Source organism: Lissotriton helveticus, chromosome 2_2 (assembly GCF_964261635.1).
Source record: "Lissotriton helveticus chromosome 2_2, aLisHel1.1, whole genome shotgun sequence".
Classification (NCBI taxonomy): Eukaryota; Metazoa; Chordata; class Amphibia; order Caudata; family Salamandridae; genus Lissotriton; species Lissotriton helveticus.
Genome location: NC_136060.1, coordinates 371,664,042 through 371,687,725, shown reverse-complemented (window position 1 = coordinate 371,687,725; position 23,684 = coordinate 371,664,042). Strand labels below are relative to the sequence as shown.

At 47.6% G+C, this 23,684-nt stretch overlaps 1 protein-coding gene across 2 annotated transcripts in view; it reads left to right on the top strand.

Moving 5' to 3' along the window:
- Positions 1-23,684, top strand: part of HTT (huntingtin) — a 1,924,961-nt gene that overhangs the window by 1,694,375 nt on the left and 206,902 nt on the right. For both annotated transcript variants that reach the window (XM_078678546.1, XM_078678545.1), the window contains 2 exons: positions 6,735-6,890; positions 15,682-15,872. In XM_078678546.1, coding sequence (XP_078534672.1) covers positions 6,735-6,890; positions 15,682-15,872 — 347 coding nt within the window. The remainder of the gene's footprint in view (positions 1-6,734; positions 6,891-15,681; positions 15,873-23,684) is intronic.

The window sequence follows — 23,684 nt, the reverse complement described above, 5'->3', positions numbered from 1 at the left end:
ATTCTTAACCAACCTGTCAATTCAGATTTTCTATTTGGCCCTGCTGTCGACACCATTTTGGACAAAATGAAAAAGGACACTGAAACCGCAAAATCTATGGGTGCTTTGCAATTTCAACAACATAGGGGCTCCTTTCGACGCTCCTCATACAGAGCAAACACACGAGGGAATGCTTCGCAAACATCTGCATCATACAAAAGTAACACACAAGGTTCCTTCAATAAGAACACATCCAGAGGAGGTTACAGAGGTAACAGTAATAAGGGAAGAGGGCGTGGAGGCAATAACACCAGAGCCTCCACTGCCACAAAACAGTGACTTCATTACGCTGCCTCCGGACCACTTAACACCAGTCGGAGGCAGACTACAGCAGTTCCTACCTGTCTGGCACGTAATTACCACGGACAGGTGGGTAAGAGAAATTATCTAGTCTGGTTCTTGCCTAGAACTGACTTCTACGCCACCAAACATACCACCCAGACATCGTCCTATGTCCACAGAACACATCACCCTGCTACAACAAGAGGTGAAATGCATGCTGGAAAAGGGGACCATAGAGCAAGTCCCTTTCCACCAACAGGGGACAGGAGTATACTCCCTATACTTCCTGATTCCAAAGAAGTACGGTTCCCTCAGACCAATATTGGACCTCAGACCCCTAAATCAATACATACTGTCTGAGCACTTCCATATGATCACACTACAACAAGTGCTCCCCTTGCTACAGCAAGGAGACTTCCTAGCAACACTAGACCTCAAGGATGCATACTTCCATATACCCATCCATCCAGCCCACAGAAAATACCTAAGGTTCACAATAGAAGGTCAACACTACCAATTCAAGGTTTTGCCCGTCGGGGTTACCACGGCTCCAGGAGTGTTTACAAAATGCTTAGCGACAGTGGCAGCACATCTAAGGAGGCAACACGTCCATGTGTACCCTTACCTGGACGATTGGCTAATACAAGCAAAATCGTACCAAGAGTGTGCGGCACACACGTCACAAACAATACAGTTGCTACACAGCCTAGGCTTTTCAATCAACTACACAAAATCACATCTGCAGCCTTCCCACATACAGCAATACCTGGGAGCCACTATAAATACCTCAGTGGCAAAGGCATATCCCAATTCAGCAAGGATAGCCAGCATGCAGATACTCATTCGCAAATTCCTGCCACAACACTCCTTGCCAGCTCAAGTCTTCATGCAGCTCATAGGCATGATGGCCTCCTGCATATTCATTGTCCCCCATGCCAGACTCCAAATGCGCCCATTACAGGAATGCCTAGCAGGGCAATGGAACCAGGCTCGTGGACAACTAAAAGACCTAGTGTTGGTAGACAGTCGCACTCACAATTCTCTGCAGTGGTGGAACCCACAAAACCTTTCCAAGGGGCGACTGTTCCAAGAGCCAGTTCCACAACTAGTACTAACAGCGGACGCATCACTGACAGGCTGGGGAGCCCATCTCCTTCAATACACAGAACAAGGGCTCTGGACAAACAAACAGAAACGGCTGCATATCAACCATCTAGAGTTGCTAGCAATATTCCTAGCCATGAAGGCTTTTCAAAAATACTTGTACAACAAGACGGTGTTGTTCCGAACGGACAACATGCCCGCAATGTACTATATCCAAAAACAGGGGGGACGCACTCTCCACAGCTGTCCCATCTGGCACAGAGCATATGGAGATGGGCAATTCCCAAAAACATTTTTCTCCCCGGGAAGGACAATCAGATTGCCGACCTGCTCAGCAGGCACAGCCAACACATACACGAATGGGAGATTCACCCCTAAGTTCTCCAGCCATTCTTCGAAGAGTGGGGTCACCCAGAGGTAGACCTGTTTGCCACAAAAGAAAACTCCAAATGCCGGTACTTTGCCGCCAGGTTCCCACATCCGTTGTCACTGGGCAATGCGATATGGATGAACTGGTCAGGCAGATTTGCGTACGCTTTTCCCCCAGCACCGCTGATCCCGCTGGTGGCACGCAAGCTGCGACAACACTCACTCACACTAATCCTAGTTGCTCCCACATGGGCGAGACAACAATGGTACACAACGTTCCTAGAACTTTCAGTAGTTCCTCACCAACGACTGTGCCTTGCTCCCCATCTTCTAACCCAGAACCATGGAGAAATAAGACACCCAGATCCCAATCAGATGAACCTAGCGATCTGGCTCCTGAAATCTTAGAGTTTGGATACCTTAACTTGCCCCCAGACTGCATGAACATCATTAGGGAGGCAAGACGACCAACCACACGAGCGTGCTATGCAGCTAAATTGAGGAGATTTGTTATTTACTTCAACAATAACCAAATCAACCCACTAGACGCTTCCATACCAAACATTATATGTTACCTGCTGCACTTACACACAAGTAACTTAGCATACTCTTCTATACGACTACATCTTGCTGCTATAGCAGCATACCTTCAAAACAGGCAACACCTTTCGCTGTTTAGAGTACCAGCAATCAAAGCCTTCATGGAAGGTTTAAAGAGGGTGATCCCTTCGAACCTTTACACACATGCGAACTACAATTCTTAACGTGGAAGGTTGCATTCTTAGTTGCCATTACCTCACTCAGAAGAGTGAGCGAATTACAGGCACTAACAATTCAAGAACCTTTCATGCAGGTACATGCTAACAGGGTAGTTCTTAGAACAAACCCCAAATTCATGCCTAAAGTTATATCCAATTTCCATATCAATCAAGCAATTGAACTGCCAGTATTCTTTCAGAACCCACAGTCAGTAGCTGAGAGAGCCCTACACAAACTAGATGTAAAAAGAGCTCTACTTTATTATGTGGACAGGACTAAATCATTTAGAAAAACAAAACAACTATTTGTTGCTTTTGCACCACAGCACAAGGGAAATCCTATTTCAAAGTCAGGAATAGCCAGATGGATAGTTAAATGCATTCAAATATGCTATCGCAAAGCTAAACGCACTTTAACAGTCCCCCCCCTAGAGCACACTCTACTTGGAAAATGGGGGCATCCATGGCTTTCCTAGGAAATATTCCCCTTGAAGACATCTGTAAGGCAGCCACTTGGACCACCATACACACTTTCAATAAACATTACTGTGTAGACGTGCAAGCAAAACAGCATGCTGCTGCAGGCCAGGCTGTCCTCAAAACTCTTTTCCAAACTGCTGCAGCTGGCACAGGCGGCCACCGCTAGAGGAGATACTGCTATGCAGTCTATGCACAGATATGAATTCAGCAGCCCACATGCCTCGAACGGAATATGCTACTTACCAGTATGCATCTGTTCTTGGCATGTAGGGCTGCTGACATTCATATCGCCCGCCCTCCCCGGTGCCTGTCGCAGCTGCAGCATTATCTTTGGCATGGCCATCTCTTACTTTCCTATCTCCATCTCTGCCACAATGGCGAAAAACAATCTGAGGATGGAGAAGATGCCCATGCGCACTGTAGTCCAGGGGAGGAGTCGCCTATCTCGTGATACGTCGAAGACTCTTCCAAGACAACAAAGTGCAATCATCCGGACCCAACACTAGGCGGCGATCTATGCACAGATATGAATGTCAACAGCCCTACATGACCAGAACAGATGCATACTTGTAAGCAGCATATTCCTTCCACTTTCCTGTCCTGCCTACCCACAGACGTTACCTGCAGTTCGTAGTAGGACACACGCACTTTCAGTTCACCGTCCTCCCGTTTTGTCTTACCAGAGCCCCTCAGGTGTTCATCAAGGTGATGTTGGTGGCTGCAGCTCATCCTCAGAGATCAAGGGTGCCAGTCTTCTCCCTACCTCGAGGACTGGATTTTGAAGGATAGTCGTCTTCCACCTTCAAACTATGGCTGGTTTCTTGCATTCTCTGGTGTTCACTATAATTGTGCAAAAGTGACACCTGACCCCCTTCTCAAACCCTCTTTTTTCATCGAAGCTGTTCTAGACAGAGTGCAGTTTCCGGCGTATTCTCCTTAACGGTGAGTCCAGTATATTTAGGCAATGATACACATTTTTCAGCCTCTATCCTGGGTTTGGTTGAGACTGACTCTGAGGCTGCTGGGCCTCATGGTCTCCTTCATCCTGCGTGTGATACATGCCCGCTGGCATAGAGGGCTCTGTAGTGGGATCTGAGGTTCCAGTGGGCAATCCGGGAGATCTTTCTAAGATGGTCCAGATCTCAGAGGGCACTGCAAAAGATATTCAGTGGTGCTTAGCGAACCACCATTAGATCAGAGGCAGATCTCTCTCCCTTCCATAACCAGATCTGACAGTAGTGACAGATGCATCACTCCAGAGATTCTGGTCTCTGGTGGAATTACGGACTCCATATCAGCCTGTTGAAGCTCTGAGCGATCTGGTTGGCATTGATAGCCTCACTACCCTCAATTAAGGGAAGGCTAGTGCAGGTGTTCATGGACAATACCACCGCCAAGTGGTACTGCAACAAACAGGGCCGGAAGAGGTTGTGGATCCTTTATCAAAAGGCTCTGGACATGGCCAGTGCCGTCTTAATGCATGGGCACTCTGAGCAGTTGCCCGGGGGCCTCATGAGCATAGGGGCCCCATGCAGACTAGAAATTCAAACACATTTTCTGTTAAATATTTATATTCCTGTGAGAGGTTGTGGAGGCAGGGCCAGTGCTCTACTTTGCCCGGGGGTTGATAATGCTGTTAAGACACCGCTGGACATGGCTAGAACGTCAGAGCCTTTTCCTGGTGGTTTAACACCTTGCAGGCTCTTTGAATGTCACGGAGGATAAACTTAAACGAAAACCTAGAGGATCATGATTGGCATCTCCATCCAAAGGTAGTGCAATGTCTCTTTCAGCAGTTGGAGAGAACCTTGGTTAGATTGTTTGCCACCGCCGAGAACTTTCAATGTCAGCAGTTTTGTGTGCTGAAGTTTCCAAGGCAGGTCTCACTCAGAAACGCTTTTAGTTTTGAGTGGCGCTCAAGTATCCTGAGCCCCTTCCTGCCCTTACCACTCCTGCCCAGAGTTCTCAAAAAGGTAGGGAATGAACAGGCCCTAGTTTGGTAGTTTGTTATCCCGAGCTTTTGAGCCGTAAGTCCACCGATCAGCCTGCCCCTTTGGGAGGATCTTCTGTCGCATCAACAAGGGAGAGTTCTTCACACAAACTTGTCTACACTCTGCATTCATTCGTGGAAATGGAGCGTCAAACGTTGACAGCTTTTGATCTTCTGTCCGAAGTATGTGACGTTATCTTGCCAGCTTGGCGTTCCTCCACCAAGATGGTATAGTTGGAATATATTTGTGGCATGGTGTGCTGAGAAACAGATTGATCCCTTATCTGCTCCCCTTTCCCAGGTGCTTTTGTTTATCCTTTCCCTGGCCCAACAGAACTCTTCATCAAGCACTTAAAAGGGTTATTTATCTGCCATCCCTGATTTTCTGCGGCTGCCAGATCAGCCTTCTCTACTCACGTCTCTACTGTAAATAGATTCCTTAAAGGTCTACAGCACGTTTCACCCAGCTGCCTTTGTTATGAGTAATTGGGACCTTAACTTGATTCTTACTTTCTTAATGTGAACTCCATTTGAGCCTCTTCATTCTTGTCCTCTTAGTTTCCTAACCATCATGACAACCTTTTTGGTGACAATTACATCTCCCCGGAGGGGCAGTGATCTACAAGCACTGTCCTCTCAGCCTCCTTACATCTGGTTTTTCTCCAACAAATTGGTCCTAAGGTCGCGAGGATCCTTCTTGCTGAAGGCAGTCACCCTGTTCAACCTAAGCTACTACATCACTTTGCCTACGTTTTACACTCAGCCTCATCCCTCTAAGGAAGAGGAGAGACTCCACTGGCTGGACCAAAAAAGAGCATGCTCATTCTACCTTGACCGCACAGAAGAGTTCTGAGTGGGCAATCAACTCTTTGTGGGGTATGTCTGGGATAAGAAAGGGAAGACCATGCAGAAATGGAACATATTTTAATGGATCGTGCTCCGCATTAAAATCTGCTATGCATTGGACAAGAAATAACCCACTTGAGTGTTTGCGTGCTCATTCCACTGGAGCGTAGGCTGTGACCACTTCCAGGCAGCTACATGGGCATCTCTGCACACTTTTTCCAAGCACTACTGCCTGGACAGTCATGTCCGTTGAGACGGACACTTTGCCCGTTCGATCCTGCTGGACACTTTGTGTGAAATCGTTTTGCAGATCCACCTCCAGGGAGGTATTGCTTGGGTATCTATTCTAAGGTAAGGAATCTGCGGCCAGAAGTGCCTATCAGATGAACAAGTTACTTACTTTCAGTAACACCTTATCTGGTAGACACTCTATCTAGCTGAAGATTCTTTACCAGTCCACCTATCGTCTCTGCTCTGTGAGTGAATTTCTAGAGGCAGGGGTTTCTCCTTTAAGGGCCCTAGTTTCATGCACTAGTGATCAGTGTTCTTCGTGGCTCTGTGCTCCTGGCTTGGAAACTTGTGAAAAGAAGCTAGCGTCAGCGCATTGGAGTGGCACCGTACAAGTCACTTCCAGTGCGGATGATGCTGACGATGCCACACGGAGCTGAACAACTCCACCTACCGTTGTGCAGGGGAACTGCTCATGAGAAATTAACGGATCCAGTCTGACGTCTGGTAATAGATTTTAAGGTAAGGAATCTGCGGCTAGATTGAGTCTCAACCAGATAAGACCTTACTGAAGGTAAATAACTTGTTTATTATAGATATAAATAAACAATTTAAACTTACTCCTTCTCCACTTTCAGCTTCTGGCAGTGTCTGATTTGTTCACTGAAAGAAATCAGTTTGAGATGATGTATTCGACTCTGACTGAGTTACAGAAAGTTCACCCATCAGAAGATGAGATCCTGAATCAGTATTTGGTGCCTGCAATTTGCAAGGCAGCTGCTGTTCTTGGAATGGTAAGAAATAAATTACATGTAAAGGACACAATAGAAACCACTTTTGTATGTACTGCAAATTATTGCTTTGCCTTGTCTAGGTCTTATAGAAGTGTTAGAAATCTGTAGATTTAGTTTAATAACTCATAATATGCAATCCATTATGACACACCGCTTTTCACAACTGCTCACTACGTGAGCCTAAACCTGATCTCATTTCAATAAATCCATACAAAACCACAACACAACATTGACCACACTGTAAGAAGCTGGCTCTGTATATATTGTACCAAAATGAGATTTAGTGTGCACAGAGTCCAGTGAATCCCCGGAGGCTTTACAGAGGCTCAGGCAGATAATACTAATGCTCTCTTTTGTGGTAGCGTGGGCAAGCAGTTAGGCTTATTAGAGGGCAATGTTAAGCATTTGTTGTAAACACAGGCAATAAATGATGCATAATGCACACACTAAATTACTAAATCGAAAACCAGTAGTTTGTAAAAAATAATACTCTTAGTATATTTATTTTAAAGAACCAAAGATACTTTGTTGCAAATAAATATGTGTTGCAATATCAATACTTATCAATGTGAAAAGTGGACACTTAGTGCATTTTTCAACAATGCAATGTAATCCTATGGGAGAAAATTCAATCAGCAATATGCAGGTGAGTAAATTATTTACGATATTGAGTTTCTGGATAAAGAATTAGAACCAGGTAAGTGAGAATACTGCGTCACCGCCACTGGGGTGGTCAAGTGCAGAGGTCAAACACGGTTATCCAATGGAGAAATGGTGTAATAGAAGTGGCACTACTTACAGGTAAGTAGCCCAGTTAAGTAACCAAGTCTCAGGGAGTTAAGGTAAGCATCAGGGGGCAACAAGGCTGCACAAAACTTACACCTCCAGCTGCACAGGGACTGACGGGTCCAGAATGCCAACACAGCATTGTGCGGCTAATGCAAACCAATGTGGAATCTCAAAGTCGGGCAAAGGACGCAGGCTCAGGCCGGGAGGCCGATCGATGGACACCTACAGCTGGACGGGTAAGTTGGGAAGTGCTGGAGCATTGGGACACCATAATTTGATCTACCCACGGGCTCCAGGTGCTGGGGTATCTTTTGTCGTCTGAAAACAGTTTACTGATGCAGGTCGTAAATGGGGGGGGGGGCGTCGTGCAGAGGCTGCATGACTCAATGTGGAGTCCGGCAGGGGTCAGTCCACAGTGGACTCTTGCTCAGAAATGCTGAGGAACCTGTGCCTGACTGGTGGGCCACTGGGACTAAGGCCGTGGGCTTCGGGTGCAGAGGTAGTCGCCGGTTTCGCAGGCAGAGTTTTGTTCTTTAAAAGTTGGTTGTCTTTTGGACAGGTCTGCTGTCAATGGGAGCTCAGGAGTCTTTATATAAGACATGCAGTCCTCCCAGGCTTTTAGAGGTCGCTGTGCTGCGGGACAAGCATTGGAATCGTGCAAATTATGAAGTTCACAGACAGGCTGGCAGGGCTGTGACCAAGTCAGTGGATGGAGCTTCTTGTTGTGCAGGTATCGGCTCTTCTTTGTCCTCTTCTTCGTAGGTCGTCGCTAATCTGAGTAATAAGGTTCAGGGGTGCCCGTAAGTACTAACTTATGTTACAGGGGTCGGAAGGTAGCAGCCAATGGGCTACTTACCTTTAGGGGGCCTACACCCTTTGTATATGTCTACTCCCTCTTGGAAATGGGGCGTATACCTCACCCAATTGGTTAGAGACCTCCAAAACAATATGGTGGATTCTGAAGGGAGGATCACTTCAGCTCAGGGCGCCTTAGGGGTTGCCTTGGCTGAGAGGGGACACACCTCTCTTGCTTACTAATTTTTGTGCGGACCTTGCATCCAAAAATAAGGCTTGGTCCTGGGAGCGGGCATCTCCACTAGCCGGACGGGAAGCTTTTGAAGCTCGTCACCTTTCTATGCTGTTCCTGCTTGGGGGTAGGTGTGCAGCACCTCCACCCAGAGCAGGCTTTGTTTCTGACACACAAGAGCAAAAGTTTTCCACCTCAGCAGGTCAGAAACATGTATAGACTGAGCAGGCTGGTGAGGCACACACTAGCAAGTGGGTAGGGTTTCAGGGTTACCTCCGAGGTGTCCTCTGGGTGCATCTCTGAATACATCCACCACTGGCATCAGTGTGGGTTTACAAAGCTGAGATGTTTGGTACCAAACATCTTGGAATTCAATGAAGCCATCATGGAGCTGTGTAACTCGTAGTGACAAGCTCCCAGCCCATGTACTCAGTATGTCTTCAGTGTGCACTTATAATGTCTAAGAATGGACTAAGACACTGTAGAGTATATCTGCTCATGCAGTTATGCCCTCAAATGAGGAATAGTACACTCTGCCTTGGGGCTGTAAAGCCTGCTGTAGAGGTGACTAACCTATGCCGCTTGCAGTGCTGGTAGGCCTGGCACACAGGGATGTGTGCCAGGGCGACTCTTCTCTTTTACCTGTACCAAAACACGCAGGCTGTTGCGGCAGTATGACTGTGTTTGGTGAGGGGCCTTTTAGGGTGGCATAAGGCTACTGCAGCCCTTAGAGACCCTCTCCGGTCACAAGGCCCTTGGTACCACTTATACATTTTAGAAGGGACTTGTATTTGTATGTGAGCCAGAGGTGTGCCTGTAGGAGAGTGGGGTCTGCAATCCTATGGTCACCCCAGATTTTTGCTTTTTGCTTCACTGGTTTACGACTTTCCCTGGCTGTGAGCCTGCTAATCAGACCCACAGCCTAGCTGTTCTCTCTCTAAATTGACAACCATGTACTTTAGGTGCATTTACCAATTGGTACTGGGCCACCTTTTCAGTCCCTGTACAGTATACCTTAGGTATCCAGGGCATAGGTGTACCCAGGGCCTACCAGGGGCTGAAGCATGTATTATGCCACCCCTGGCGGCCATCTAAAACTCACACAACTGGCTGCATGACAGCTGGGGCATGGTGGTGTAATCACCCTTTGCTGTAGATATAGTATACCTATATCTAACCCTAAAATGGACACATATATTCCTATCAGTCACTCCTATGGAAGGCCTTATCAATCCTGAAGGCAGAGTGCTTGGAATCATGTGAGATGGTGCTCTGGCATGAGCTGAGCCCGTTTGCAGCTTGCGGAACCAAGTCCTAATAGCTGTTCCATGATAACGCTATACCATATACTCTTAAGTGCATTATCAACCTCGCGGTTAAATGCTAACTCTGGCATAACATTATCAAAACATGTCGAGTAAGGTGTCATACGATTTGGAATACTACTCCCTCGCCAATTCTGGCGACGGGGGTAGCATTCCACCCTTCTAGAGGGACTCGACATGTATGTAACTGTGAACCCCGGTTAAAGTTAACTCGAGCCTCAGCATCACAAAATGGATGCTGCCACCACAGACACAAGTCTGACCTCCTGCTGCTGGGAGTCCTTCCAGCGAGGGCGGCTTGGACAAAGGGTTTCCTGCCTTGGGAGGTGCTAGCACCACCCCAGACAGGATTTTGTGTATTGGGTAGGATAGGCCTGAAAGGAATGAGACATGCCTGGGGCACACAAGGTGCCCTGTGCATACACCGGTTCAAACCAGTTGCTGGGGCAGCCCTGGCCCAGCTCTGGCGTGAAACCGGACAAAGGATAGGGGGTGTAACCACCCCCCTTCCTGGTCCCACCCAGGGGAGGGACCTAGTCAGTAGTGCAGCCCCCTTTAGCAGGATAAAGGTAGGAGCTGGTCCCATTCCAAGTTAGATTAATCCTGAACTACTCTACAAGAAACTCTGGACTTCGACGTTCTGCTCCACAGAAGACTGAAGAAATCTCCCTTGTGGGCAAGGAGTGTCTACCCTGCAACTGCAGGCACCATCAAAGGTCCAGCGGCTTCCCTTTGTCGTCTTCCCTCGAGGATCCAGACTTCAGGGCCCGACGAGACCCGGATTCCCAGACCTCTCCGACCTCAACCTACATCTGCAGCACAGCTGAGATCCGTGGGTGCGACGAGACACGTGGGACCGGCCATCTTGAAAGAAACTGCACTTCGCTTCCAGCACGACTCCCGAGGTAAACTCGACCAAGTGCTTTGGGGACTGAAAAGCCCCAGCCCCGAGCAGCTCCTGCACCGAAGATCAGCCCTCCAGCCTCCACGTGATCTGCGTGGGGCCCTTCTGCTTGTCTGCTGCTCGACGCGTTGTCTGGTCACTTGCCGGCTGGCTAGTGGCCTCCTAGACGACGAAACTTTGAATCTTCCCTGCTGGTCTGGTTGCTCCAGACTGGCCCTTGCTCCCTTCCAAAAGAGGGGCACCCCGGGCTCTCCTAGTCCGCACCAGACGTCTTTTCCACTCACCGCGTGGGTTGCCTTTGCCAAGGCCTGTTGACTCCAATCCCGGATCCGACACCGCCGACAGCGAGAGCCTGCGTGGGACAGCTCGTGCCTCCATCCTGGTAATCGAAGACACCTCCTGGTCCACGTGGCTGCAGAGTCAAGCGTCCACTCTTCACCTGATCGCGACGACAGCACCTGCTTCCTTCCTGGTTCCACGCCGGTCACTGGCTAGTGACTTTGAACACTGTCCCCTCTGCTTTCAGGTCCTCTTCTTCACCGATCCACCCTTGGATCGCACCGGACATCTTCCTCCTGGTCGCCTGCAGCATCTTTTCTTTCAGGCTCCATTGACTTCAACGCGAGAACCCGACACACTTTGGCACCTATGCACCCGCAGCCCGTGGGTGAGGTAACGAGAGCATTTCGGTGCTCAAGGGTAGTCTAACTGTCCTAGTGTCCAGTTCCACAGTCGTTTTTGTCATAACTAGTCAGGTTTGTCCGTGCTCAACTTTAACTTGAACTGTACTGTCCATAGACGTTGTTACGCATCTCGCGTGTGAGTTCACACTCTGCACACGCGTTCCGTGGGCCTCCTATTACTTACCTAGAGTTAGTATAGCGTGGTCCCATCGATCCTACAGCCTCTGGACAGCTCTATTCCTTTTATCGACTTTCACATTCCACTTACTTAGTATATGGTTTGTCGTGCCCCTAGGGCACCATTGTAATTTTGTGCAACTTGTCGTATTTTTCTTAAGAGATTGTCATGTGCTTAGCCCTCTGACCTCATAAAGAGTTCAGAGGTGTTGTTATTAATAAATATACTGTTTATTTTCATAACAACCTGTGTGGTGTCCTTTCATCTGGTATTCAAGGGGTTATATTGTGGTAAAACAGCTGGCTTCACATGCCAAAAGAGTTTAGCCTAAGACTGCTTTGTCCATGCTACCATTAGGATAGCTGGTCTATAAGGTTGACTTACAACCAATCACCATAAGGGTTGTTTGGACTGATACAAGGTGATCACTAGAACTAGTGAGCATCATATATCAGGCCAACTTCTCACAGTGCCAATTGTGGAAACAAAGGTACAGTTTTGGGAAAGAACACAGACACTGGGAACCTGTTGGGCAGGAACCGAGTGCACATGCCAAAAAGGATACTTTCCTTCACACACCACACCCTCATCACACTGACCAACATATCACCACACCATTTAAAAACCATATTGGATCCCAAATACCACTGTACTCTGCTCCCCTCTTGAAAGCTCAATATACCAGAAGCATTTCATAACGCAGCACAGCACACCTTAAGATGCTACAAATTGATACACACTAGTGCTCCAGGCTTCCTAAACAACAGCATTACTCAACATAACACGTATTAACACTTTTCAAGGCTGCACAATATAATTCAACAGCACACTATGCCATATACCACACTGTAGTACACAAAACACCAGGCTAGATCACATTAGGTCAGATCATGTAACTAAGCAGCACACCTTACCATTTACTACACCATACATCACTCCACTTTGCCACACAAAATTCCATCCACTCCACCCATTCAAACAGACCAACTTGCCGTGCCTCTCCTTGATACATTACACCATACAACACTAACAAAGACAGTCCCCAACTCAGCATCACAAAATACTGCATTACAATGCAAAGTCATAATATATCAAGAAATAGAACTTTAAACTACATCTCAGTTTACCCGTTAGGTAGCACCTCACCATTTTTGACACAATCGCATCTCATATTTCATCATAACCACTCCATTACTTTCTGTATCACTCCATAGGAGGGAACACAAACACAGCTGACTCAACACCACAGATCAGTAAAAATACCTGACAGCAATGATAGGTGCACCACACCCCTAAAACAACACACTTTTGGTATAACCAGCAAACCTCATTTACATGTATTCATACAGATTAGCCATAAGTAGTGAGACTCGCCTGTCATTGTGATAACTTTCAGCACATCTGCAGTGATTGGGGATGTGAAGAAAGAGTAAGAGTGCAAACCTTTTCTCACAAAGTCAGTAGAAACGTAAGCTCTCATCACAAAACAATATAACATAATCTTGTCATATGAACGCATAAGTACAGGTTGAGGATGATGGTTGTGCCTCCTTAGCCACTGTTGGACCACCCTACTTTTCTGGCCAGTCTGTCAGCAAGCTAGTAGCATCTGCACAGAGGAGCATGGCTAGACATATAAAAGTGGTTGAGTTAGTTAAAAGGTCCTGGTAGTAGGGAAAACTGGACAGGAGCTGCAGTAATCGATCTCAGACTCCTTGGTTTGACTTATCAAAGGCTTTTCGGGGATACAAGGCGTAGGTTAAGAACATTAGTGACCGGAATTAGTGAAGTTGAATCATTGCACAGACCCTCTGTTACGGGACACTTCTGCCCTATTGGTCTGCGAAATGTTTTCAGTTAAGTGCGGTTGCACCAAATTCCTGGAAGGCATTCCATGGGCGATGACTTTCTGGAACTAATGTACCAAATAAAGGCAGTCACTGCTAGAATGGACGTGAGGTTTGAGTGTTTTGGAGAAACCAAAAATAAACCGGAGCGAAGAGATCCGCAATGAGTAACTAGGTACTGTGGAGGTATCCCGGAAAACCTAATCCTATCTAGTGTGCTGGCTGACTGGTATCTTCGTTCCTGGCACCACAGATGAGTTTCTGACCCTCTTCTCTTGAGACCCAGTGCTCTGAGGTCAGGAACAATGCCTGCTTTGGGAGGAGGTGTTTACACCTCTTCCAGCAGGATGACTAGTCATTTAGCATATCAAGGCTAGAGGCTTCAAAGTCTCTGTCGCCTTGATATGTGGCTCGACTTTCTCAAGACTGCCACCTCCTGCCCAGGGGCCCATTCGACATCAGAGCGAGCGGGAGAATTAGCTAGTCAGTCGGCATGTTGCAGTATCACGCTAGACAAACCACGAAGTTGGGCCACCTCCACAGGATGTGGTCATATAGGGCATGTAATCACCCCACAGATAGGTAGACCATTGGCTACTACCTTACACTCACCTCAACACCCCTAAATTCAGCATTTAGATGGTGCCCTTAACCAGGAACTATGATTTGTCTACTGGGAACCAAAGGAAAGACAAACAAGAGCAGTCTCCAAAATAACTGAGGACTTTACCACTATTTGCCACCAAACCCTGGAACTTCGACAATTGCACCCACCTGTCCAGACGTTGTGTCTCCTCCCAAAGCTGTGGAGAACCATCCAGCAACTTCAGCAACCAGGCAGCATCTCCCTTGGGGTGGAGGAACCATTCTCTGCATTAGCAGACACCGAAAGCATTTACCTGTTACCTCGTGTTGTTGGCCATCTGGCCCACCAAAGGGGTAGAATGAGAGGAGGAGGTTCCTGAGGCTCTAGGAGGTCAGCCCCATCTCTCTGCCATGTTTCGAGATGCTACACCCTCTAGTACTTACCTGTTCCAATACATGGACTACCAGAGCACTTGCACCCACCAAGGATTTTTGGTGTTCAGTCAGAAGACCACCCCCACAAAAACTTACCTATACGTCAAAGGACTTGAGGAAGGACGAGCTCCACACAGAGAATGGCCATGCTGTGTTTCTTCTCCCTCCTCTGCAGGTACCCTAAAAACCGTGAGCACCTCCAACCCTATGTGGCCAGCCAGCACCTCTGCATCCTAGCCCCACAGCCCAAGTACACAACTTATGCCTGCGTCCCTCGGGCCTAGACCTCCCAACAAGCCGACCCCCATGTAGCGATCTGCTGGACCTGTCCCCAAGATCCCCAAGACCCCCGTTGCAGACTGTTGTTTTTACAAGTCACTTCAAACTTTACCGCATATCACTCGAGGCTACCAATGGGACCAGCACCTCTGCACCCCAGGGCAGTGCGACCCGAACTGCTTGTGTTAGTTTGGACTCTAAGTACCTTAACCCCTAAAGGATACCTTCTGCATTAGTTTGCATGTATCCCTATGCAGTACATTTCTTTTCCTCCCATAGGATATCATTACTGCGTTCAAGGCTCATGCCTCAAATCTGACAGCTATGATTTTCTACTGTTTTACCTGTAAAAATCTATAAAGTCTAAAGTACTTATCTGATACCGAAGCTCTTGGTATCTAAAATTATATAAAAATCTGTGCTATGTTTCTAAACTGGTCTTGAGTTTCTTCTTGAGAATGTATCTCATTAATTGACTCTGTGTGTATAACAAATGCTTCACTCTACCCTATTATAAGCCTAATCTGCTTGACCACACTACCAGAAATAGAGCAGTTGGGATTATTGATTTAAGCCATATAAACCAATAAGGGTCATGTGTACTTTTTGCATGGTTTGCCCTTACATTGGCACTGCCACAGAAAAAGACATCTTCTTACAAGGTGGTGCAGCTGATTATCAAAATATAAATGATATTACTTTTGACTTCTGTTTTCTTTTATTTGTATCTGAACATTAGGATAAGGCTGTGGCAGAACCAGTAAGTCGACTGCTAGAAACAACGTTGAAAAGTACACATATGCCCAGCCGTATTGGAGCCCTGCATGGAATCCTGTATGTCCTGGAGTGCGACCTGCTTGATGAAACAGCGAAGCAACTCATTCCGATAATCAGTGAATATCTGCTATCCAACCTCAGAGGAATTTCACAGTAAGCCACAGTTACCATACTGCAGTTGAAAGTGAAAAATGAGGACAGTGCCGTACTTTTCTATTCTATGATGTGCAAATAAGTGACATATAATTTGGCACTCATTGCTGTCAAGAAGGCAGTAGATTACAGATACTCATTAGATTTTTATGCCTCAACTTGAGAATATTTGTTTATTTATTTTGTAGTTTAATATAGCGCAAACTCTACAAAAGGTATCCGAGCACTTTACATGAGTACCAGTTGCATTACAGACGGACATATTCATTTTTTGGGCAAGGGGAGATTAAGTGATTTGCCCAGAATCACAGGATGTTTGCTCTTCCTGCCAGACTCGAACCTGGTTCCCCAGCTTCAAAGTCGGCTGCCCTAGCCGTTAAGCCACACCTTTCCCCCAATTTGATTGCCTCTCATTAAAATTGGCTATGGTCGTTAGTGCTGTATCATTTGGTTGCACAGTTTCCTCCGGTCAAGAAGTGGTTGCTGCACCCTATGCTTTAATTACAAAATAAGAAGTGCAGATGCACTTGAAATTTAGGTGAAGGGAGCGGTGTGGAAGGGGTGAAGGATAAAAAGTAGTGGTAAGAGAGTCTATAATACTGCAATACCAGTATGAAATATTTTCCTACAAAAATATTGTGACTTGAATATCAACTACCAAATTATTGTGACGGTTAATATATATAAGTATATATACATTTACTTTACTTACCTCCACATTCATGTTCTATGATAGTATATATAACTTTAAGGTACACAGATATAGAGTTAGAAAAAATATGTTTGTTGGTTTTTTTACCATTATATCTTTGAAGGACGATATTTCTGCCCTCGATATTCTGACATACAACATTTCAAAAGCAATCCGGCATGAAATACAGTGGTCTCCGGGGGAGATCAAACGATGTATTAAGAAAGTGGAAAGCGAACTGCTATAGAGAACGGGACTTGGACCAGAAGACCCAGAGGAGCCGGGGACACAAGGAACCACCCAAGGTAAGTAACCAAAATTCCCACAGAGACTGTGTGCAGAGTGGAAACACAGTCACGTGCCCATTGGAAGTCAATAGAGAAGTCGCATTTGCAGTTCTGAGAAAAAGGACTTTTCTCAAAGGACCCCAAGGAAACCCTTTGTAAGACAGGAGGTTCCCCGGGAACTAGTTTACCTACACCAGGGAAGCCGGGTCCATATGGGTGAATTGAGGTCGGAACCTGTTGTAGACAACAATGGACAACCTCAACGAAGATGCTTCTGGAGAAGACTGTGGAGGTAAATGGTGGAATCCAAGGGTAGATTCTTGAAGGGAAGAACCTTCAAGTAGAGGAGACAGAGTCTGTGCCACTGGGAGGTGACGAGGAGGCACAGAATGCCCACCAATTTCGGGAGGTTCTGAAGCGACGACGACGATCTTGTCACTGCAGCTGTGAGGACCAGGCGACGCTGAGGAAGACCAGGAGCCACACATAAGCTGTCACACACCAGATGTCAGTGACTAGGTGGTCGAAGCACCAGCAAGCCTTGGTTGCCGCAACTGACTTCAAAGACGAAAAGGAGCAAACTTTGGGACCAGCTAGGTCCAAGGGACTCACTAAGAGCTGAAGAGTCAAAGCAGGCACCGAGCAAGCAAGGAAGCTCACTGAAGCCACGGAAGACTCAAGAGGACCTCAGGTAGCTCACCATAGACGAAGGCCCCTAATGCAAGGACTGAAGGGAGAACATTGATCTTCAGGAAGTGAGGTGCTGGACAATGGAGCTTCTTGTAGCACGAAGATCTCTGGAGTGCAGAGCCAACAGGCCTTTGTAACGACAAGTCGAATCGGGGCACAGGGGTTTGGTCCAGCAGCCCAGACGAGGGATACTGTCCTCAAAACTGGTGAGAAGACAGGCCAGGCCTCTAATGAGCTGCATAATCACAACCTGTGTTGCTGGGCCTTGGGAATTCCATAGGACGACAGGAGCAACAGACCAGTCAGCTTTGGAGCGATGCCCTGAGATGCAGGGGAGTAACTCCTTCACTCCAACTGAGTTTTTTCCGGATGTCCTTAATGGCCACAGGTCCATTGAAGAACTTGAGCGAAGCACAAACACAGATGACACAGAAGACTTGAAGAATAGCAAGACCAGGAGCAGCAGGAGTCTTCCCAGTTGAAAGTGACATACTTTCAGGCTTGAGTCTGGTTCCACGACAAATCTGATGACCCACTCACAGGGGAGCCCTTAAATACCCTAAGGTAAGTGTTAGAACCACTAGTTCCAAAGGAGGGGCTGGACAGAAGGAATGGTACTCCCCTGTCCTTTGTCCAGTTACGCGCAATAGCAAGGACCAAGGGTCCCTGACTGGTTCAAATCGGAGTATGTAAGGAGAGCAACACCTGTGCCACTTAAAGCCGTCTGGTGGTGCTGGTAACTGCCCCCACCCCAATACACCAAGTCCTTTCTGGGAAGTGGTCACACCTCCCTGTGACAGGAAACCTATTGTTATACCTTTCCCTGTTTGAGCCTGGCTCAGCAGCAGGAGGGCAGAGTCGTGTCTGTGGTCGACAGCATCACTAGCTTGCTGACAAACCCTGAAAGGCTGTTACCAGGATTACAGGGGGCACGCCCTAGGGAGCCCCCAGTACATGGGATAATCCTTCCGACACTGGAATCAGTGTTGAGGTATGATTCCAACAAGTTTAATACCAAACATGACCGATCCGGTGCAGCCATTATATAGTTAGATTTCTGATGGATACATCTGCCTGTGGATTCCTCACCTTATGAATATCCTCTGCGCCAGCAATCCAGGGAAACTTTTTTCCTAGCTCTGCACGCCGACGAAGACGTCGCAATACAACGGCTCCGCTCGCGCCTCCGCATGACGTCACCGGAGCCATATGAGAGCCTCGTCTGCGTGATGACGTCGGTTCCCTTTTTTCCGCACCGCCGACGCGTAATGGTTTTCTGGCTCTCTCCCTATTGTTGAGATACTTTGTAGTGAGATTCTTCTTTAAACTGTTGTTTTTAGGATGTTGTCTTTGAGGAAGTCTGGATTCAAGCCGTGTAGAGAGTGTGGGGGTCACATGTCCATCACTGACCCCCATGAGTTTATGGTGTTTGTCGTCTGATCACGACATGGAGGATTGTTCCAGCTGCAGGAAAATTAATCCTAAGCTCTTAAGGAACGGGAAGCAAAGCTATTTATGGCTAAGGCAAAGAAGGAAGCAAGAGGTCGAAAAAGGGCTAAGTCAAAGTCTAAGTCATTGGCTTTGCACTCGTTGAAGTCGAAGAAACACAAAAAGAAGTGAAGACATGGATCTCGGGGCTGCTCGTTGAAGGGTAAGGCTTCGAGGTCCCCTTCGCCTGCCCCTCGACATCATCAAAAAGAGCTTGTATCTCCTTCTCCTCGAGTGATTCCCGTGAGATCTCCTTCGTCTAAAGGCACTCCGGCGCAGTCTCCGGCACCGAGGGGTTCACCCGATTCAGGAGGGGTTACCGTTCTAGATTGTTTAGACTCCTGCTTCTCCTGTGCATGAGGTCGATCCAGTGACTCCGGTGGATCCAGTTGTTCCGGTTCCGGAGGTTCCCCATTTGGATTCTGGGTTGAATCCATTTCCACAATTTCCAACTCCAGGATCAGATCCTACGCATTTTTTGAATGCTATGTATGTAGTTTTTGCTAAGGCAGCCTTCCTTTCCGGAGCACCTTCATGTCCTGTGGGTCCGCTGGCCTTCAACTTGGGTGTCCCACAGCACTATGCCCAGGCACCCTTTGTGCCCGTCATGCCGACGGCGCCGTCATGGCAGTTTCCTGCTCCGAGGGTTTCAACGCCGTTCACGGAGTCCCCGGCGCCGTCTGGTGGACCTTCCTCTCGGCCTCGTGCAGCGCCGGTTCCGCCTTCGGAATCTCCTTTGATGCCAGCTCCAGAGATGTCAGCGCAGCGTGTGGCGCCGCCGACGCCGATTCGTAGAATTCGATAGAGGAGAGAGGCACAGAGACTGCTTGAGGAAGAGCAGTATCAAAGGCAGGAGGTTGAAGAAGGTGAAATAGAGGAATCAGTGGATGATTTTGAAGGCATACAGGACGCAAGTGGGCTGGACACTTCTCCTGAGTGGGATCTTTCATCCACAAGGGCTTCTCCGCCTCAAAAGGTAGCCCCATACCATACAGTAATAAGAAAGGCAGCAGAGCTTTTGGACTTACAGTTACCAACTGCTGAGTATAGACCAAATTTTCTCACTGAGGTTCTACATTCGCCTTCATCAATAGTTGAACCTTTGTTACCTTTTAAGGAAGCATTTGACTGAGCCTATTCTAGAGGTATGGCGGAAACCACTCTCTTCTCCTGCTGTGTCTAAGTCGGTGGCAAGAAGATATAGAATTGCTCCAGGGGATCCTCATTTCTGTCATCTCATCCTTCTCCAGAAAGTTGGTTGTGCAGGCGTCCTGCTCTATACAGTCTTCGGGTGCTTTTCTCCAGGCTCCTGCTGACAGGGACTCTAAAAAGTTGGAGCAGTCGGCTTAGAAAGTCTTTTCATCGTCAAGCATGGCTCTTAAATCTATCAGTGCTACCTGTTTGTTGGGCCGTTATTTTCATGCATTGATAGACTCGGCAAAGCAATTGGCACCCAAGTTGCCTGATGAAGAGATGTGAAATTTTATGGAGGTTCTTACAAATGCTCAGGCTGATGCTAGACAGGTTATTCAATCTGGCCTGGATAGGGCAGATTCAGTGGCCAGAGTTATGGGTTCTTCCATTGCTACCAGGAGCAAGCCTTACTTAAACCTCTGGTTTTTCCCCGAATGTTCAAGCTACTCTGGTTGATTTGCCTTTTGATGGGTCAAAGCTTTTCGGGGAGAAGGCAGATTCTGCCCTTCAAAGGTTTAAAGACAGCAGAGCTACGGCGAAGTCTTTGGGACTGCAAACCCAGTCAAGGAGGTTTGTATTCTGAAAATATCGCGGATTTGGAAGGTCTTCCTTTCGTGGCTTGCGACAACCTCAGCAACAGCAGCAGCAAAATCCGCAATCTCTCCTCCTCCTCTTCTACCTCCCCTGCTCCCCCTGGCAATGCAGGAAAGCAGTCCTATATCCCCCATCCTGGATCACGTAGGCCCTGTAGGGGGTCGGTTGTCTCATTTTCTACATGGTTGGATATCGGTCACGTCAGACCTTTGGGTTTTAAACCTTGTAGAGAATGGGTACGCCCTTCCCTTTTGGGAATTTCCTCCACCTTACCCTCCTTTTAATTTACCATTTAATTCTCCTTCAGAAGGAAGTCCTTGTGCTCTTACAGAAAGGTGTGATAGAGGTGGTCCCAGAGCAGGAGCGGGATCTGGGATGCTACTCCCGGTATTTCCTGATCCCCAAGAAGGATGGCAGGTTACTTCCGATCCTGGACCTCAGGATCTTGAATTTTTACCGGAGACAGGAGAAATTCAAGATGCTGACCCTTGCGCAGGTTCTTTTGGCGCTGCAGCAAGAGGACTGGATGGTGTCTATCAATTTTCAGGATGCGTATTTTCACATTCCCATCCTGATGTCGCACAGGAAGTATCTCTGTTTTACGGTGGGGTCGCAGCACTACCAGTTTGCGGTTCTGCTGTTTGGTCTTACCACTGGTCCTCGAGTCTTCACAAAGGTGATGGCAGTGGTGGCAGCTCATCTCAGAAGGTCGGGAATCCAGTGGTCCCTTATCTGGACGACTGGCTGCTCAAAGCGGAGTCGCCTGAGATGGTGCTTCATCATCTGCATGTAACAACTCATCTGTTGTTCAACTTGGGCTTTTCAATAAATGTGCCAAAATCTCACCTGGTGCCCGCTCAGCACAACCTGCTCATAGGGGCAGTACTGGATACTACTATGTGTCAAGCTTTTCCTCCTACTCAATGAATTCTCGACATTCTGGAAATGATTCCTTTGTTTCACAACGGAGCGGTTGTTCCAGTCCTAAAGGTCCTTCGCCTGCTCGGTCTGTTGGCTTCCTGCATTCTGCAAGCTGTAATGTTTTTTATTAAGCATCAAACAAGGCATAACACAGAGGATAGCGACCTCAAGGGTACCAGAGGGCGTACAGTTTCCGGGGTTGCAATACAAATAGCTATGGTGGGTTCAGCTTCACATAATCCCCACGCCTGCTACATCCCTGTACAAAGTGAATGATGCTAGTTTAAAGGACATATAACGCCCCTCCCCCAAAATAAACACCCGGTGGTGACTAAATTATAAATTATATTATAATGGAAACAGTAAGAAAATAATACAGAGGAGACAAAATTGGACATTGACATATAGACTAGTGTTGAGATTCAGGCAAACCCAAAATATAGCTTAGGAGCCCCATGGGGACAACGAGTCAAAGAGGGGGAACCTATAGTTGGAAGAGGTGCATGGCCCGCACCGTCGGAGGACAAACCGCAGAAGGCAGACCCTGAGACAGACAGGTCACCAGCACCAGAGGTCCCCAGCGGAGCACAAAATCTTCGTAGTCATTCCGGAAAATGTCCGCAAGACGCTCCAAGGAAAGTATCCTCCACAGTCGGGCATGCCACAACGATATCGCCGGGGCATCTGTCTTCTTCCATTCAGCTGCTAAAGTGAACTTGGCTGCCCCCAGACACGTCCACATAATCGCTTTATCAGTCTTAGTTTGCCTGATCAGGATGGGGTCTCTAAGTCCAAGGAGAGCAAAGTCAATGGAAACCGGAATTGGGTAGCCCAATATGTCTTTGATATGAGATAAAATCTCATCCCAAAAAGGTCGAATCTTAGGGCAATCCCACCATATATGCCTGAAGTCCCCCTGTAGCCCACATCCCCACCAACAGAGATCTGAAGTGTTTGGAAAAATGCGTTGAAGCTTAGTAGGGTATAGGCACCAATCATATAAAGGTTTATAGTGAGCTTCTCGGAGAGCCATGGACTTATTGTGCTTGGAAATGTCCCCCCATATATGTGCCCAATTACCGTCTGAAATGTCCCTACCTAAAACTTGCTCCCAAAAAGCCATGTAACGTGCCCGTGGAGAATATGTAGTGTGGAGCAACATGTCATATAGAGCCGAAATAGCGCCTTTCATAGAACCCGCCTTATGGGCCACAAACTTCTCCATTTCCGTAAGCTCCCTAGTAGCCGCCTCTCTAATGGGAGGGGTCGAGACCCAATGTTTGAGCTGAAGTTAGTGGTAATGTTCACTCTGCGGAAGCGCAAATTCTTTCCTACATGCGCAAATTCTTTCCTACGGCTTCCTGCATTCTGTTGGTCAGTGATGCACGCTGGCACATGAGGGCACTCCAGTGGTGCCTCCTCAGGCAGTGGTATCAACACAATCGAGATCTCAGGGAGTCTGTCAAGATCTCCAGAGAAGCTGCAGCGGAACTGACTTGGTGGAGTGTGCAGGGCAACCTGACTCAAGGGAAGCCCTTTCAGTCTCCTCCTCCAGTGGCCACAGTGATCATGGATGCCTCCACTCTATGGTGGGGTGCTCATCTTAAGGATCTGGAGGTCAAAGGTTGTTGGTCTCCAGAGGAAAGGTTGCTTCACATCAACCTTCTGGAATTGCGGGCGATACGTTTGGCACTAAAGGCTTTCCTTCCTTCCCTTTGCGGTCAGTCGGTTCAGGTCCTGACGGACAACACTACTGCGATGTGTAGGGTCTTACCGTCTCTGTCGAGAGGCTCTGGTCCTGCGCACAGAACTATCAGATTTGTGTGTTTGCAAATCATCTGGCCGGTGTGCTAAATGTTCGTGCTGACCGTCTCAGTCTGCATTACTTGGCCGATCACGAGTGGAGGCTTCATCCGGAGGTGGTTCATCCTATCTTTCAGATGTAGG